The 20,056-nt window shown below is 38.5% G+C and overlaps 1 protein-coding gene across 1 annotated transcript in view; it reads right to left on the reverse strand.

Annotated features, from left to right (window-relative positions):
* Nucleotides 1–203: 203 nt before the first annotated feature.
* Nucleotides 204–20,056, reverse strand: part of LOC121089257 (protein piccolo-like) — a 382,524-nt gene continuing 362,671 nt past the window's right edge. The window contains 3 exon segments of the mRNA XM_040596364.1: nt 204–5,343; nt 9,344–9,489; nt 10,110–10,244. Coding sequence (XP_040452298.1) covers nt 5,203–5,343; nt 9,344–9,489; nt 10,110–10,244 — 422 coding nt within the window. The 3' untranslated portion in view covers nt 204–5,202.

The raw sequence follows: 20,056 nt of genomic DNA on the forward strand, positions 1-20,056 counted from the left end.
TTGCGATGAACCAACTGTTCCTCATTTCAAACTGAAATGTGGGATGTTACTGGTACCCTGGGAGTTGTGCTAATGCTGAAATAGGACACATGAAAATGGGCAGTGTGTACAGCGTTACAATAAAACCACTGTGGTCAACAAATGGGAGATTTGAACCAGCAAAATAGATTTTTGTGCTAATTATGGAAAAGAAACCAAACCAGATATTTTAAATATTTATTTCTCAGACTGGGATAACAGCCTTTATAGAGCACAATTTGCATAAGTTCTCAAGATACATCCTGTATACAATCACAAAACCATGACATGGATTTATACATAAAGTGAAAACTGAGACAGATTTACAAGCATTTTTATACAATTCCCATACTGCTTTTTTTTTTTTTTTCCCAGTTTTTACAACTTTTAGAACAAATCTGTATTTTTTTTTCCTGATGAATCTGGAAGCAAAATCAAAATTAAAAGAAATTCAAACCAAAATGAGCATCAACAAACCACCACCTATGCATGCAACATTCACTGTGGAAACATTACATTTCTCCAAGGATTAATCTTTTTTTTTATTATTTTTGTGGGTTTTTTGGTATTTTTGGATTTTTTTAAACATTGGGTATGCTGTACACGTTGTCCGTAGCATGACAGCACATGTTAGTCAGCCATTGTGGAGCACCTGAGCACGTCACTGAACATCTATAAGACACAGTCAAATAAGAACACATTCACATGCTTGGATGTCAGATGGAGTTAATAATTTAAACTGTTTGTTTTACAAAAATGTATACTTATTTACAGGGTAACAAATTAAGAAAACGGCTTTTGCTCAAATCATCTATTTAAGTAATGGATATCTATATATATTATATTTTTTTGAGCTCATCAATATATTTACCTATTAATCTTTTCAAAATAATAAAATGGAACATATAGAAAACATTAAAATGCTTCTTATGATTTAAAGAGAGAGTATCCGGTTTCATTTATTCCTTCTATTTTCCTTCTAAAGGCAACATGTATTCATAAAGAGCAACTGATCCTACATGCCAGGTGTACCAAAAATTCACAAGGCGTGTAGGACTATGGTTTAAATATAATGTAGGTGGATACTTACACTAAATTTCCTCTCTGTTTCATTACCTTTATAACTTACACTCACACAAATGCAAACTTTCTCTGTTATTCACATAGGTATGTACATATCTAGATATATACTTAAATAATGAAATCTGGGACATTCAACACTGTAGCAATCAAAATAAAGTACTTAAAAATAGTGTCAGTTATGATTCAAATAATAATTTAAAAAAATACTATTAACATCTTTATGATATCTCCATGAAACTAAATCCTAATTAAATAATCTCTATTGGGCACACACTAGCTTACAATGTAATAGATGTCTTCTTTTTCTTCATAATCATCCTCAAAGTAAGAATCAATATCAGCTGGTTACCAGCTACCATACCCCACAACCTAACCATGCAAACACCCAGCATCCAGAAAAAAATGAATCAAATATTTCCTAGGTCTTGATTTCAAGCCAGTTTAAGTCAACAGATTGGTTGTTATTGACTTCAGCTGGTTTGGGTTGGGTTTTGGTTTCTTCCACACAGGATCCATGTAATGTAAAAACATGGTTAATAACGAAGAAGCAGCATTCATCGCCTCTGGATACTATCCCTTTAAAGTGTAATGATAAGGAACTAGCTCAACATTCATCACAGAAACTCTCATGTCTAGTTTTAACCTGAAAAAAAAAAAGTGGCTGTTTGCTGCTTATTGTATGCATAATAATAATAATGATAATGTTAGAAATCCCTGTCATTTGTAAACACACAACACTGTGCTTTTGCTCGTTTTTCAGCTTGTTTCCACTATACAAGGCCTTGAACAAAGAAACGGCTTCAATCTCTGTTGACTCAGCAGATTTATGAATAAAAAAAGTTAAAATACTTCTGCTATTGCCTTCCTGCAATATGTGTTTTCAAAGCAATTGTAGGTATGTGTGAACTCATTAACAAGCAATCACTCAGAAATTATAAAAGCTGTTGCCACATCTAAGCACTTTTGGCCAGGTAAAAGAAACAAAAATCAATGAGAAAACAGTGAAAAAAATATACTGAGATATATACAAAAAAGTAAAAAAATACTAATAGTCCTTGTTTGATTATTTTTTAAAAAACATTGTCACAAGAGAGTTTTTCCTGACTTCATTCATAAAACAAGAAAAAAAAAAGAAAAAGAAAAAGAAAAAAATGCATTCAAACATGAATCTGTGTTGCATAGAGTGATTCCAGTACAACCTAGAAATTTGGTCAAAAAAAGGAACTTGGCACACTTTGAAAGCATCCTTTGACCTCTGAATGATGCTGCCTCAGAAAAGAGGGAGTGTGCTGGGCCCAGGTCTGTCGCTAGCCCACCCTGGGTGACACCAAAGGAGCCCTGGCCTTGTTGCAGCTGGCCAAGGCAGTGCTGCGCTCCTGACAAACTCTACTCTTTGCGTTTCACAACAGGAGTCCAAAACTGCCATTTCAACGTGCAGAAACATTTTGCGTGTTGTTCAGAGAATCAAAGATGCTTGAATTAAACCCTTGCCGACAGCTGATTACACCACAAAGGTAGCTGCTCCATACAGCCGCAGCTATACCGCCCAACACAAAGTATTTTACAAAATATTGGCCACATTTTTATGTGTGTGAGAGCAAAGCACGCCTGTCTGCTTTCTCAATCAGGAGTGATGATTACAGGCTTCCCAGTCAGGCAGCCAGATAGTGCTTGTTCCTGCTGGAAATCTCCATAGCAACTACCAGCGTGACTTGCTGTCTTCATAATAAATCTTAGCAAAAACAAAATTACCGGCAGTTTGCACAAAATTGCACACCTCATGGCTTGTACTTCACACAGTAATTGAAACTGGACTTTTTTTTTTTTCTTTTTTCTTTTTTTCAAAGAAAGAATATACTATAGCCATCAGGAATGCAAAATAACCCACCAAAAGAGCAACACATATGTCTAATATATCCACGTAGGATTTTTTGGTTCAGTTGGGGATTTTTTTCTTTGAAGTATTTGTTGTCTTATAAAAACATCACACAACATCAAAACATATAGGATGTTTACAATAACTCCAGAGGACTGTTTTTAAAATATATGAGAGGTAGGGTATACATATACCGGTGAAAGCATAAAATTCATCAAAGCACACATCCTACTTCCACTGTCAGTGATGTTGTGTTTTTAAGATAGCTAATAAGATTTTGATAAGATTGCTCTGCTTGCAAGTTAAGCAGGCTGCCAACAGGTTATCAATACCTTAACAGGAGTTTCCTTTGTGTGTACAGTATTAATATCTTCTGTGTGTTCCTTCTCAAATTCTTTTTCCACACTGCTAAATTCACAAAGTTAAATCAAAAACTGTATGTGGGAAGTGTCGCCAGATTAAATGGTGTAGCTTTTTCATGGTCAGTCCATCTTCTGAATAAACTGAGCCTTATTTCTCCCTTTTTTTTCAAGCATATATTATTTTCCAGAAGAATATTTTCAGTTGGTCTTGCACAGCCTGTGGAAGTGTACTATGTATATTCAGAAAATGTAAGAAGGTGGACATTAAATAATTTTTGAAAAGTCATTATTGGGCAAGAAAAATAAACATCTGAAGTGCAGAAGCTTGGTCATTTTCTTTTTAAATATGCAAAGGTCATGAGGTAATATTTCCAGGGAAACTACTCTTTAATGAAGCTATGAAATATTAAATGACTTCTGAGTAACTTGGGAGTTAGTATCGTATTGATTCTTGTTTTTTAAAGAAACTACTATGCTTTTAGGAATGGGAGAAAAAGCTCTCCCTTCTTCCCCAAAACTGATACAAGGCAAAATACAACCACCAGCCTAAGCCATCCCAGGCAGCAGTGCCTTCCCAGGTGAGCTAACTGCTCAGCTTCGAGCCCCGGGCAGTGGGACTTCAGGCGTGGAAGTGCTGACACAGTCTTAAAGGTTTCAAGTACCTTCGGATTTAATTCTTTCTTAACTGAGAAGCCGTGATGTTGAGCGGATTATACTCAGACATTCACCTGAGACAGCAAGAGGATATTTCCAATTATCTCTAATGCAACAGCACCCCGGCAGTACCCTCCCTGCTGTCCCTTCCCCTTAGATTTTGAGTGCAGCACTAGTGTTGATACAGAGCCCTGCACCAAGCAGGTTGGTTAGCACAGTGGGTCTACTGCTCCAAAGTGCCCACCAAATAGCCTAGAATTCATCATCTCGGTAGAGTTTCAGAGTAAGACTGGTTGCTGAAAAAAGGAAGGACTAGCTGAAATGATTTTGTTAGTCCCAGTGCTTAAGTCTCTTCAATTCCAAACTTTTTTTTAAAACTGCTGATTCAAAGGATAGGGTGAAGTACAGTGTCACTGACATCGAAACAGCATTTTTTCTTCCTGATGTAGTGCAGTTGGCATCCTGTCCTTTCTTTGTCTTTAAAACCACATCCAAAATTATAGACTATTAGTATAGTTTTGTCCATTACATTCTAGGACAGTGGTTTATATTCATTGTTAACACACAGAAACAAATGAAACAATCAGATCTGATTTTCCACGGTATAGTTTTTGAAGGAAAAAGGAAGAAGGAAAAAAACTAATGTAAAACAACATTACCACTCTGGCAAACGACTTGCAGTTTGTGTCAAGTGGCATAATCTCACTACAGCAATTTATCAGAGATCCTAAGGTGCAGAGAAACAAGTTTTGCACTTCTGATAAGTGAGATTTGGAAAGTCAATCACCCTAGGTGCTTTTGCATAAAATGATCTCCTTCTGATTGCACAGAAAACCAGACTCCTCTTTCCATCGCACTACCTCCAGCTGCAGCTGAACTCTACGGGAACACCTGCCTTCCAGCCTTCGTTATTTCCTTCACAGTTACTCTCTTCACAGAGTCCAATAACACGGAGCCCCCGTATCAGTCTTCGTTTCAAACAGCCTCACTTCAGCTTCTGGGCCCAGGTTTTCTTTTACTTTTGCTGTCTTTTGCAGCAAAACAAGTCTACTAGCCCTCATTTAAGTGTGCTATGTAGCCCAGAGACTGCTCTTTTCTACTTTGTATTCTGAAAGACTAGCTAAACACAATGATATCAAACTATAGTCTTGGAGGGATGCTGTTTATAGCAGACTCTGCAGGTTTTGTGCCCTAAGCAGATAGCTCTGCTCAGTGTGTTTGTGTGGAGCTGACCAACAGTTTGTGCCAGTTTACTATTCTTTTCCTTAGATCCACTTTGTCAAGCCAGATATAAGCTTCCCCAATCAGTGTCTTTTTCATAAACTTTCCTCCATTGGAGACAAGCAGAATCTGGGAAAATAATGATAATAATAAATAATTACCAACGTGCATATTAACATACCGCATATGCTAGCAAACATGAAAGACTCAGAAATGTTGAGCTCTGATTTGTTACTCACGGAAGAGAAAAGAAAGAACGAGTGCAACCCTTTCTACAGAGTCACTTTCACAAGGGAAAGCAAGCCCTGTGAAAATTGAACCTGCCCCCTCCTCTCTTTTATTGTCAGGGGATGTAGCAACTAGAAGATTACAGTCTTGAACTTTAGTGGGTAATTTGTTCGCCTGCTGGCTACCAAAAACAAACACAAGGTCAAGTTTGAAGTTACAAGGTGAAGCTTGATGCAGGTGAGGTCCCGGTTCATTTTCAGTGTGTGGAAGTCAGAGGGTGCTGGGCATAGGGGCTGTAACTCCGGGCAGGCTAGTGTGTGAGAAAGCCCAGAGTTCTGGTTTCTGACCTCAGCAAGCGGCAGTCTAACTAAAAATGTAGAGTCAGTCTGGAGTCTCACTCCTGCTATGGCTCTGCCACGAGCCACAGTATTGTGTCTGGTCTTATTGCTCCTGCTTGCCCAGCCAGGGAGAGTGGGAAGGGCAAGGAATCGCCCCGGCACTGAGGTGAGCCATGCAGGCGGGGTGTTCAAGGCTCTCCCTCATTTAACCTACAGACACATTTTCCAGCTGAGGAGCTTTGTGCCATGCAAGCTGAAGAACTTGATTAATTCTGTGGATCTGTAAGTTCATTCTACACGTTTCTGGAAGAAACATTTTTGATAATGTATGTATTTCAGGGCGTGATTTATAGTCACACATTCAGATAAAATTTGGCATTTCTTAATTATTAACTGAATTAACAAGCTCAGTGCTTCCTTTCTTTTTTATCAACTTCCTAAGTTTTTCAAAAAGAAAAAGAACTCATGAAAAATAGCATTTCCATGCTAGGATTAGCAGCAGGTTTGCAATGTTCACAGTCACAGAGTAGACCTCCAGCAATGAGCGAGGGATGTGACTGATAACAGTAGGAGGCTGTCACCATCCATGTGAGCCAGCAGGAGAGAAAACAGGGCATTTTGTTGCTTGGTTTCAATGATCAAGGATAACAGAAGGATGGCAGAACTCAAGGATTTTGTACTCCACTGACATGCTAGAAAAGACCATACAACAGTAGACACATAACAGAACTGTAGAAGAACTAGTGTTCCCAGTAATCAAGAACTCCAACATTGTTGAAAATTTTCCGTTCTGATTTCGGAAACAAAGTAAAAAATGCAAATTTTACATTACAATGGAAATAATAAAAAAAAAAAAAAAGTAAAAAAAGGGAAGAAATTTGCAATAATTTTCCTGGATGAGCTTCCCAGTTCTCTGGCTGATTTTGCAAGTAAGCTATGTGCAAAGACAGCTTAGACACCTACATATGCCTTATTCAACAGGTTTGAGGATGCAAGACTAAATGACTCTTAGGCACTGAGCTGTTAGGGAGCTCCACTCATCAGAAGGACTGTCCTTGGGAAAAACAGGCAGCCTTCCTCCACTGCTGGTGGCTTTCTAGGTCGCTTGGTTCAGTGTTTCCTAAAGAAATAGTCAGCCCAGACTCTGACAAGCCAAACAAGAACATCTGTGAAAAACATTCTTCTGGGATTTTCTGATCACACTCACATAGGACATAATGTATTTCTAATAGAAGCCAGCCAGTCAGCCAGGAGCCAGCTAGGGAACAAGGCAAAGGAGCCAGGAGCTTAGTGTTTTCCAGAAAGGTCCCAGGTGGGTTGCCAGGGAAGAGGGAAATCCGGGAGGTGAGCAAGCAAGCTGCCAGGGACTGAGGCAAATGCCTGTCTGAAACCTATCAAAATGTTTTCTGCAGGATGTTTTCATTCTGACACAGCAACAGTTTGGGGACAGAAAAAATTCTATCAATGTTCCTTCTAGGATTACCATGTTTGATCTTATCTTACTTTACCTCTGATCTTTTTGCCTTCCTTAATGTCCCAATTCCATTTTTGTTCTGTACATTCTGGTTTTATTTCTTTTCCCTCTCCCTGAAATCCCTTTTGACAGTGTCCATCTCTTTGGCCCTAAATGTTCAGCACTCAGATTCAGCACTCAAATCAGCCAGCTTCATGCTTTGCCATAGGAACAATCTGACTGATAAGCATGAAGGTCATATAAAAACAGAGGTACTGTGTCAGATCAAAAATCTCAACAAGAAAATACTCTGCTTCCAAAAGTATATAGAGCAGCGTTTAAGGTGGAATGTAAGAACAGGACAATCATGTAGTGACACTTACCCAAAATACCTGCTATGATCTGTGCACCATTGACTTCCTGACACACAAGTGGTGTGTTTCTATTTAACAGATTAGGAGGTATTTTGCCCAAGAATTTGTCCCATCATTTTCTCCAGTTACTTTTTCCATAAAGATACTTAGCATCCCAAATACATTATGGCAATGAATTTTACAGCTCAAACTCTGAGTGGTGTGAAGAAGAAACAAGTTTTGTTTGTTTTAAACTTGTTCCTTGCTACTTTTACAGCCTTCATTCTCTCAGGTATGTAGCACCAGCTCATATCACAGAGTTTCTAAGGAAATGTTGCCAAGTCTAAGTCCGACTGTTCCTGTGGTTACCTCCTTCACTATCCCCCTCCTTGTCAGCTTGATAGCTTAGTTTTCCATATGACTCTGTTGGTTTTTCTTTACTGGTCTACTCACCCCTTATGGTTTCCTCTTCAAACCACCATTGGAACTAAAGTTTTTACAGGAATTTTAGCTCTTAAACTCTGGCAAGACTTTACTGACCACTCTGGATTTCCCCAGGTAATACAACATCTTAAATAGTCTTTTACTGAGTCTGTTGAATCAATAAAGATGTTAGGACACCTTAACACAGGAAAAAGAGTATCTATTTTTGTTGACCTCATTTCATAAACAGCGTCCATTTTGGCTTTAATGTTAATGATACAACCAATAAGCCTAACATAGGCACTTATATATTCCCATTTACTGTAGTCACCAAAATGTAGCTGGCTTGTTTACATTGGTCTTCCAGATTCAGAGCTACACTAAGTGGATGCTGATATGCCCAACATTTCCTCCCACTTACTTTTAAGGTTAGTATGCAGATGCCCCTGGAATTGTCCATCCCTCTCCACTGACTAGAGGAAGCCTGAATATCTGGTTTACATCAGTTATTGACCCATGTGAAAGTAAATGAAGGTAGGTAAAGTGAATGCTACCTATCTAAAAAAGCAAATCTGACCAAATGATCAAATCTGTCTAAGCAACCAAATCACAGGAGAGGGACTGTTCCAAAATCAGTTCCACACATCATTCATCCACAGACTGAAAATCCTATCATCTCCTTTACAAATGTACACCAAGAATATTTGACTTGGAATTATCAGTAATTCTGCCATGTCTGAGATTACGACTATTGTGTCTAATTCTAGGCACCACAGCTTTTAAAGTTGAAGAACCGGAGAGAATGATAACATGATTAGACATTTAGGCAGTGGAACATGTCAAAGAAATTTGGTTTACTAGCCTGGAAAAATGGAAAGGAGAGATATGGTAGCAACCTTTCAGTGTGCAAGTTTTTTTTATGAAAAAGAAGCAGAATAGTTTTCCTCTGTGCTTTGTAAGGATACTTAAGGATAAGTAAACTTAATTTAAATATATGGCATATTTAAGTCAGATATTGCACTAAGCTTTCTAAATACATAGAAAAGCATTTTTGGAAGGCATGCGTAACTTCCTTCTCTATGGGTTTTTAAGAACAGATCAAGCATAAAACTTTCGATCAAGGTCTATAAATACTCTTTGCCAGTCTGGGGTGATGGATGAAACCATCTTTTAAAGTCTCCTTCAACCTGATATTTCCATTATTATGTAATTTTGTTATTATCTTTGTAATTTTCTCTTTCCAGCAAACAACTGGGGTAGAAGATCGATCTCAAATGCCCACAGCACAGCATGGACAACATCCAAAATTAGGTTTTAATAAAACACAGAATTACCTGAAGAGAATGCCCAGCAGGACTCAAGCTAAATCTAAACGTTTCATTGAATGAAGGCTCTCGGTCATGCCTGCATACCCTGGTTTTCTTCTTAATTATTCTCTTTTGGGTAGAGATATTGACAACATACAGCTTCACATACAGGTCTGGGGAAAAATAGTTCAATGAGTTAAATACAGAAGCTTTAAAATAATTGTTGTTGCTAATGACTTCAACAGAGGGGAAGTGTTGTGAAGAAATAGAGCATGGTGCTTTACAGAATCATAATCTGTTCTCGTTCACATAGTGTACAAATGGAATCACCCTGCCAAATCCAGGGGAATTATTGTGTGCTTATAATGCTGTCATTAAAGGAACAAATACCTGATGTCTTTATGTATATCTGAAAATACTATTGTTCACATGAGGTTTTAATTTTAAAAAAACTTTTATGCCAAAATATAATCTTTCACTGGATATAATTGTTCTTTAATAACCTAGGAAGTTGTAATTTTTATTAAACTTAAAAAAGGATTAATTTTTAACAACAAGAAGTAAATTAAAAGAAGGATTAACTTCTGAGAGCTGATTTGTTTCTACCAAATGTTTTTACTTCCATTGAAGTTGCTTACAGGAGAAAAAAAGAACTTCAGAAAGAATCCTATAGATTATGTAATTCTGATTAAGAAGCAATGTTCTCTCTCATTTTAGTGGTGATTTTAAATGACTTGAGATACATCCTACTTCGTGTTTTTAAAGTATCATGAAGCTGGTTGCTGTGTGATACCTGGTAGATGATCTGGAGATTTAAATTTGTATGTGATATTTCTGCACTGAAGGATTTCTACTATCAGCTGTTCTCCATCTGTCTTCATTTCCTTCTTTAATGCAATCTTGATTTCACCCATAACCTGTGTTTTACCTGGAAAAGCAGAAAAAGCAACCCTCATTAATGTTAAAGGAATCTGAATGTATCTTTCTAAATTGGAAAAAAGTAGGTTTCCATTTTATTTTTTTTTAGTTTGGTGGGGTGAGTTTGGTCTTTTTTTTTTTTTTTTTTTTTTTTTTAAGGCAGCATATAGTTTTTACTGAGGAGTATAAGGATAATGTATTGCTTAGATGAACAAATGGTATATATGTGACATACACTTGTGTAACTAGGTTATATGCTTCAGAATGTATTTGCTTCAGAGGACCTTTTTTCCCAAGAATACAAATTTCTCCAGGAGTCATTACAAGTCATGTAATGGTTACTAAGTGCACCTTTTCAGAAACCTTTACTACAAGATCCTGAAGTTATCTCATTTAAAAAATGAAGGGGGGGTGGGGGTGGGATGGGGTGGAAAGGAGAACATTCAAAGAATGTTAAAAAGTAAGATTCTGAAAGGCAATGAATTAAGACTTTAGTGAAGTTAGCATTTCATTTTACCTTCTTATATACATGGAACAATACCATTCACACGATTTAAAGGGAAGTGCTCACTGTGACCTTTAAAAGTAAAGGTGATTTTCCTTCTTGTGTGGGCAGAAATCCAGGACCATTACTCCTACATCATATGGATTTCTCTCTAAATCAGTCCAGAGATGGAGAAAAGGCACAGAACGAAATGTAGGCAAAGCTGTTCTGCCTTTCCCCTGCCTTTCCTCCCAAAAGGCTTTACCGAAGCCAGGCAGACAAAGCAGGGGTACATCTTCCCAATGCATGCGGTGCTGTAAGTGGAGCCCATGCCCTCAGCTCATGCTGTCTGTAGTAGCGTCATGTCATAACAGGGGTCGTGCCTCTGTATTTATTATCCTGCTACTGTAAAATATTATTTCACCTTCCACTTCTCTTTATATATTAGTTAAAAAGAAACCAAACTGTTAAGCCCCTGAAAGTCTTTATTACCTAGTTTCTGGTGCCAGCAGGCTGGAGACTTAATGCATTACCGGGAAATTCTAGAAGCCGGTGCCAAGATGTAAAGAGCAAAGCAATTCTGCAGGAAGTAAACAATTATGATACATCTGGAGAAGCTTGTCTCTTTAAGAGTAGAAAGTTACCAAGTGGCATTTAGAGATTACTTACTTGTATCACAAATGTATAACCAGATCCCCACTAAAAATGCCAGCTGTTGTTTCACAGAAGTCCATGAGCAATCAACTATGCATTCTATTGTTTTTCCTACTCAAAGTATTTTTGGGGATCATGAGTAAAAATCTAATAACAAATAATCACAGCTACAACCTTGGGCCCCCCTCCTCACGAACTGAAGCTGGAACCAAATAGTTCCAGTCGATAACAAATTTGCTGTTGGGCTTCAGCTGGGTCACTGTTTCACCTGCAGTTTGTGAGGTGGGTGAGGACCTGTTAGGATGCAAGTGATTATTTCACCGTGTCTAATACATGTTTGAACATGTATTAATAGCATCTTGCTTTCTGCTGTATGTTTCATTCAAAGAGAATGGAGCTCTCATCTTGTGATGGCAGCAGTGAAGGTCATCGGTAGCAGGGATCAAAGAAGGAAAGGCCGACAATGTCCCTGTTGTTATTCATTAATTGTTAAAATGCCCTTTTTCTGCAAAGCGTTGAGTGCCCAGTGGGTCTAGTTTGGCTAAAATGTGGATTTTGAATGACTGGAAAGGGATACAAGAAAAAATTATAATGCCACCTCTGCCCTGTGTATAAACTACTGAAACCACTGATGAAGATGTGACATCCCTGATAGGTATTGCATAAATCTGACTTTTTGATCAATATTGATTCTTGCACTGACTACAATGCTTGATCATGAAAAAAACCCAGCATGGACAGTTTTAGCACAAACCTAATGTTAGTTTCAGGCAGGGGTCCTCAAACTATGGCCCACGGGCCAGATACGGCCCCCCAGGGTCCTCAGTCCGGCCGCCGGTATTTACAGACACCCCCCCCCCCCCCCCCCCCCGCCCCCCCCCGCCGGGGGTTGGGGGGGGAACCCAAGCAGCCGCAGATGACTGCCTGCCGCTTCATCTATGCGCCGGCCCCCTGGTTAAGAAGTTTGAGGACCCCTGGTTTCAGGCAATCTTTAGTTAGCCACAAACTTTTCTGGAAAATATGCTTGGCTTATTTACCTTACTTTCTTCCCTGTCTGTCCTAGAAGGTCTGTTTGTAGCAGTTGTTAGACCTCCTCTTTCTTGATTGCCTGAGTACCTTCTTTCTCACTGATGTGCATTCAGCCTAAAATGAGATCTGGTAGGTTGGATGCTACCTGTGATGCTGTGAGCCAGAAAAAGGGAGAAATGCTTCTGGTAAATTAGAATGTGTTTGAAAATCCCAGCACCATTTCTCAGCATCTGGAAACTTTCCGTAGACTGTTCTGTGTCCCCAGATACTCTTTACGACAAACAATCCTGCTTCACTATTTAAGCCTTATGGGGAAAACAATGATCTCCAGCTGTGAGTCCACGAAGCATGATAGCTCTCATGTGCTTCCATACTGTTTCATTTCTCCCACAGCATGCCGTGAAAAAACTTTAACACCAGCATTATGAAACATTGCACTAAAATAAATCACCACTTCAAAACCTAGCAGAATTTTGAAGATATTCTAATTCTTTCCATTGCTTGGCTTTCCCCCCTCTTTCTCATATATGTTCCTTACATCTTTCCTTTGACAGGTGCGTAAGAATAGAGCAAATGTACATTGTTTTGTGGAGGCACTTCTTTAAATGGAAATAGAGATACACTGATGAGAGGGAGTATTAATCCTCAACTGTCTATGAGCTGTTGAGAGAGCGCACAGTGAGCTGCACTGGACATGCATGTTCTTTGACTGATATGACAGAAATAAAGTTGCTTAGGCTGTCATGGGACTGGATGACCCCGAGGACTGCATTGGCAAGAACAGCTTTAAATGTAGTGCCCAGTCACAACCTTTTGCATTCTTATATAAGTTTAGAAAACATCAGTCCTAACTGGTGTGCAACTGGAACTGATTGTGGGTAGTTTGGTATACTGGATGATGATAAAAAAATGCTATAATGCAATTCTGAAAAAAAGTAAATACGGTGAAAGAGACATTGCATATCTTTCTAGGAAAGTACTAATATGGCTTTCCAAGACAATGGGAAAGAATTTGTAACCTGATTATTAATATTTGCCTCAATAAAGATGAATTCTGGAGCAACAGCTGCAAACCAGGATTATTACAGTGGCTAAGAACCATGTTGCAAAGCACCAAAACCATTACTTTCTAATTTAGCCTAGGAAACAAGGAATGGAAAAAGATGAATTTGCTTTCTACATATGATAGGGTAAATGCTGAAAAGGATAAGAAATATTAAGCTGAATTTGTGTGATATTTTACCTCTGATGTATATATCAAATGCAGACTTACTGATGTGCCACAAGAGGATCACAGGCATGCATAGCAGCACTTTAGGAACACATTAATGGTAGCTAATCAAGTCTTAAAAATATATAGCTATGATTAAATACATTAGTGTTTTTTTATGTGAGAGCACACCTCTTTTTAAGGGACCAGATTTATTAAAAATCCATTAACAATTAAAAGGTGATGGTTAATTAACTGAATTGCTTTAAGGTATTTGAGAAGTGAAGGAGTTTAAATTTGTGATGGTGATGGCAACATAAGCTTTTGCTCTGTAGAACTGTCACACTCTGTGCTGTGAAAGGTTAATTAATTCTGCTATTAGTCTTAAATGACCGCTGCTGTAAATCACAGGACATGTCCTATGCATTGTTGTTGTCAGCTTCCAGGGATTGATAACTATGGATTGTGCTGCTGTTCCTTTTTGATCAGATGCCTGCTGTCAAACAAAATTACCCAAGACAGTAATAAATAGTTGTTTCCCATTGGTCTGTGTTATCAAGGTTAATTCAGCGGAGCATTTAAATGAGCGGGTAAATCTCCCTGGACAATGCCAGGAATTTAATTCAGTTCAATTGTCTAAATGTAAATTTCTGAGCTAATTTAAACATTTATCTTAGAATCAGTTGAATTGCCTTCTGAGATCAACTATGTCTATTCCCATAGACAGATCAAGTGTGAGTAGGTTAAACTTGGAAATTTAAATGTGAGATGCCTAAATGCTGCTACCCGATAAGCGTTTAGGTACTAGAGTAATTTTCTGAATGGATGCCAGATGGCCAGAAATCACAATTAAGAAAATACATAAACTGACATTTTGTTCTATGGTTGTGTATAAGTTAGTCTGGGCTGCTTCTGTTCCAGAAGAGTGACTGGGAGTATTACAGCAGTGGAATTAAAAATGAAATGGGGGGTATGTGTGGATATTGACAATCATTTCCCAGATTATTGTTTCCAAATGAAATCTTATAACAAAGATATTGTTCCCAAAATAGGTAGGAAATGCTCTTCTGGAGCTTCAGTACTCATACACTTTATGGTCAAGGATTTAAAATCACAGAAAGGTCCCTCTGAGCAGCTTCCAGTGAGCCTGGCCTACTGAGCACAGCAATGATAATTTTGGGTTGTAGTTCTGGGGGGTTTGTTGGGTATTTTTTTTGTTTTTGTTTTTTTAATTCTTTACAGCCCAGATCATTCTCTTACTACTTAATCAAAGAACTCAGATGCTGGAAAAAATAAGCAGGACAAAACAAAAAGACCCAACCAAACAAAATCCAACAGTAAAACCCCCAGTTTTACTCTCCTACTTTATGGCTACAATCTATCGGACCAGCATGCCTTATCCATCTTGTATGCAGAAGAGGAACATAGAGCCCTCATTTGGTTGAGCAGGATTTCTCCTCCTATTTTTCCTTTTTGTGTGTTCAGGGAGATGGCTGCATTTCAAGAATACACAGTCTTTCATGGTTTATCTCTACACTTTCTGATTATGAATACTCATGTTACTTTCACTTTTCTGAAAGCACCCATCCCAGAGAGCAAATTCAGCCCAGTTTCCAAATTCTGGTGCAGAACAACAGCTTGCTCTACAGACAACCCCCCTTGAAAGACCAGACACATCTACATGCTTTGCCATTAGTCCTGTGTCTTCTGACCCCCATCTCGCTGCCTTGTGGCAGAAACAAAAAGAGCGGCTGGGGGGTAGGGGGTGGGATGTGTTTTGTGAGATTTTAGTGCAAAAAGCCTGAGAAAATTTGAGTTGTCTTGTTGCAGCATGGTGACGGTTGTATATGGACAGCATGATGCTGCCCTGGGGGATGCGAGGGAGAATGCTGGAGCACTAGGTGGTGCACGGCCAGCTGTGTCAGTGCTGGCAGTATGGAACACAGGGAAACAAAGGCGTCCCCCACGCTGCTGGGAGACGAGCAGGCTGTCTCAGGCAGAGCAAATTACTCTGTGCTAAAAGAATTCCTAGGAAAAAACTAAAGTCATTCAGTATAGAAATTAATCTAGATCAGGGAGTCAACCAAGGAGAGAAATTATGTGACAGTGCAAATGCCAGTTGTGAGGCTACATGATACAACTCTGTAAATCTCTGTAAATTTTCTCTTGAGGGAAGTCTGGGAATAAGAAATCACAGATTTTTGTATTAGTGGCTTCTGGGGTTTGGTGCTTGTATTTTGTGGGAATGTTGCCCACGAGCAAAGTGAAGTGAATGAACTCTGTCTCCCAACTTGCCTTACAGTGGTTCTGAGTATGACATGAAGAATTGTTTCTTCTGAATACTTTACATTTACAATTCTAAAACAGTAAGTCATAAGCCTCAGAATTTCCATAATCTTTCAGTCTAAGATGAAGAATTGAAGAATGATTAGCATAGTGTCATCATAAGCATATGATCAGAAATAAAGACTTCTTTAGTTAGAACTAATTTCATTTCCTTAGGTCTTTATCTGTTTTGATACTCTGAGACATTAAATTAATGAACCTCTGAGAACTCTGAACAGTGTTTACTGGCAGACTACATACATTTTTTTTGATGTATTTTACTACAACTTGTCTCCTAGGTACCTCGTGACTTGGACTTGGTGCAGCTATAGTTATCTCTAACTCTGTAGTAAGATACGATGTTTCGAGAACTAAGCAACTCAAATGCTCCTTACGTAGCTGCATTTCTTAAACAAAACCTTGGCTTCAGCTATATTAGGGTATGTTTGTAATATTTAGGGAGTTAGAATATGTAGTAGCATGAGTAGCATGTCATAAAATGTAATGAATCCAAGGTGGGTTCTGGAAAACTTGATTCAAACTAGGAAAATTTACAGCTTTAAAAATATGAGACATGATTAAAGAGAACCTAAAACCATGGGTTCTGTCCCAAGATCCTCATCCCTTAGTAGCTTTCTGTGATCTTAGACTTCACCTCTGTGCGCAGTCTCAGAGGTGGGGATAATAGTATCTACTTCTCTAAGTTGTTTGGATTTAGTAATGAAGTTGGTATACTGTGAAGAGAGAGACACTGATCACGTAAACGTAAACAGGACTTTGGTGTGTGATCCCTAATTCAGTGAGAAAGCACAAAGACATCAAAAGGCTGAGAAGGACCTATGCCACTGTTATGTATCCCTCCACCATAGTCCATGAAGCCCATACAGACATAATTTTCTTTCTAACAGAGTGCTGTTGTAGCAAAAAAATATGTTTCTGCTGGATTCCTTTAACAGTATTTTGAGAACCAGAAGTCCATCCTCCAGCAGACAGCTGTGCTTCAGGAAAACAAGATAACATCGCCTTATTACAATAAATAATTCAGTATTACTGCAAATACTAGCCATTTATTATTAACATTTCAGTATTATAGTTGAACTGCTCCAGCTGAAGGTAAAGCAAAATGGTATTCAATATAATTTTAAAATTAAATATACGAAGAATGAAAAATACCAGCCAAAACTTTCTAATCTTTTTTTTAAGCAAACCTTTCTTTCTTTTTTTTTTTTTTTTTTATAATTTTTTACACCGCATTGGGTACTTACAGTACCAGCTGGTTTTATTCATAATGCTTTTCATCCTCTTGCTGGGACATGAGCTACCGGCAAAGCTGTTGTAAAATAATGATGGATGAACTTTATAAACAATGCCTCCCAATGTTTACAGGCTCCAACCTTCTCTGTCCTTTTGAGGGTTTTTTTCATTACCTTCCTTTTATCTTTCACCTTTCTCCCACATATTTCTTTCTCCCTGAAAACTGCCACAATTTTCTCTGTAGGTTGGTTTTGTCTTTGTGTTCCTTACTGTAAGAAAAATCAAAGATCAAATACAGTCTTAACTACTACCTCCTCCTGTCTCACAGTGCTTTAAATAGATGTTGGGTTTACTGGCATAGGACTGACTCAATAAATGAGCTTTCCAGCTCCGCAGGTGAGGCTGAATACATGCAGGTTCTGAAATTTGTTGTTCTTGCAACTGGATATCCAGCCTGCCCTGCACGATGCTATTGGCTGGTCATGGGACAAACCAAAGCTCAGAGTAAGGCAGTCTCTTCTTCTTCCCCCTGCCCTGAAGAGGAGCTGCAGCTGCTGAGGGTCCCTGGTCTGTGTTCCAAGTCTTCTTCAGTCTGCCTACATGAAGGCCAGGTGTTGTTATATGTGATGGGCTCAAGTGTAATGACAATTTATTCTCTCCCTTACCTGATGTAGATAGGCATACTGTGTGCAGGCAGTCATGCTCCTCTGAGATGGCAAACACTATCGGTTCAGCTCCTGACAAATGGGTTCCCCCTGGGATACAGGGATACTCTGTGGCGGGAGGAGGCATGAACTGAGGGAACTACTCTCTCTTTTGCTTTCCCTCTTCTTACCCTGAAGATGCAAACTGCTGTGAACAGACTGTGTATCATGAGATGAGCAAAGATTAAGGTCTTTCATTAATATTTCCCTGCCTCCTCTGGTGTGATGTGCATGTAATCATGTAATGAGGGAGAGGAGCAGAATTAAGGAACTGTGCTCACAGCAAACACAATTTAAAATTGTGTGGGCAGCAAGAGTGGCTGGCTTTAAGGCTGAGGCACATGAACAAACTGACAGTTTTATATCGTGATCCTTAGAGCTAGCAGGCTCACTGCACACAAAATTTTGAATATACTAGTGCAGAAATTTAGCCTGTATGCCCAGGATTAAACAAAGATTATTTGAAGGAAAATATGGTTTAGCCTTTGTTTTCAGATGAAACAAAACCCATGTGCAAAATACATTCAGAAAACAGAGAATGCTTCTTGCCCGTTGAGACTCTGAGGAGCGAAATATTTCCCAGAAAAACTCTCTTTCATTTATTGGTTGCTCTGTGTGTGCACCTCTTTTAGAGATTTGATGAACTTCTTTTAAAAGAAAGAAAAACAATAAATAATGCTGACTGTGGACTGATGCCATATGTAAAAGCTCTTGGCCTGAAGTAAAGTGATTTGTGGGAGAATAATACTGATGCTTCACACATGCTCAAATATAAAAAAATAAAAATCATTGTATCAATCCAATTTCAACCAGCTTTATTTCTGTTAGTTGGCAGTCTAAAATGTTTTAGGAAAATGTCAGTGAGGCAGTAGGAAGAGGTTAGTGAGGTGGTAAGATTAATTAATATGAATTAGAGGAGAGTTTCCCTAGTGTCAGAAGCTGCCCAAGTCATTGACCTAAAGGACAGTATAATTTGTCCAGAAAGATTTTTTCAATATTTTAGTGGGACTGGTCCCTGTACCATGGAGGCATTTGGAATAACTGAATGGGAAATCATGAGAACTCTAAATATCACATTCAACCAATTTAGGTGACCAGAGATGACTACTGAGATCGCTTTTAACGATGAAGACAAACACAGAATACCTGTATGTATTTGACAGGTGATAGGTAGAGGGAGAATAAAAATGGGATGGGGGAAGTAAAAAAAAAAAAAAAAGCAGAACTAATTCATAGTCCATCCTACTAGATATCTCTTATTTATATTTATTTATACTTTTGTGGAAGGGAAACCTTATGTTCTGAGCTGATAATTCTGTCAACATTCTCTCCGCAGTTCCTGCAAATACCAGATTTACCCAAAGTTTAGCTTTGGTTTAGAAGAGCAAACTAATAACAGGGTTAATCATAAGGAAGTTTAGGTGCCTAATTCAAACTCCTTAGCCTCTGTAGTCGATAGGGATAGCACCTCCTTAAACTTGTATCTTAGGATGGACAAATGCCTTCTGGAGATACCTACCTTTTTTTTTTTTTTTTTTTTTTTTTTCCAGTGACAGTTAAGAAATGATGTGATGGGTTTAATTTAGAAACCTGATCTTTAAACAGTGAAATTAGGCTAGAAGTATCAAAAAGCAAACCTACGGCTCTAACATGTTCCATCACATCAATGACAGAAAGCTAAAATTATGTTTTAAATTCTTCTTCCTATTTTAATTGAACTTCAAAGATAGGTGCAGCCTGGATCTGAAAGGGGGAACTGTGCACCCTCATGCCTCAGAAGGTAGAACTCTCTTCAACCACCTTTTCTCCCTTTCATCCTCATCACAAATTACTGCCTGAGCCTAAATATACATTCACAGTCTTCTTTTCACAATTTTAGCATCTTACATAAGGAGACATACCAGACACTGCAGATAGATTCAGCTGCATAAAAGGCGGCTTGCCACAGCACATCTGAAATTGTGATGATGAAAGGCACACTTTGCCCTGGCTTTTGGATGGACAAAAGTCCATGCAGGCAAAAGAAGAAAACTATTTAATGTCATACATACAGAGCAACCTGAACCTTCATTATTTTAAGCCTAGTCTATTGCAGATTTACCAAGGAGAAAATGTGTTGCTAAAGGGACAAGAAATTTGCAAACTGCCATTAGAAGTCTGTA

Source organism: Falco naumanni, chromosome 5 (genome assembly GCF_017639655.2).
Source record: "Falco naumanni isolate bFalNau1 chromosome 5, bFalNau1.pat, whole genome shotgun sequence".
NCBI classification, from domain to species: Eukaryota; Metazoa; Chordata; class Aves; order Falconiformes; family Falconidae; genus Falco; species Falco naumanni.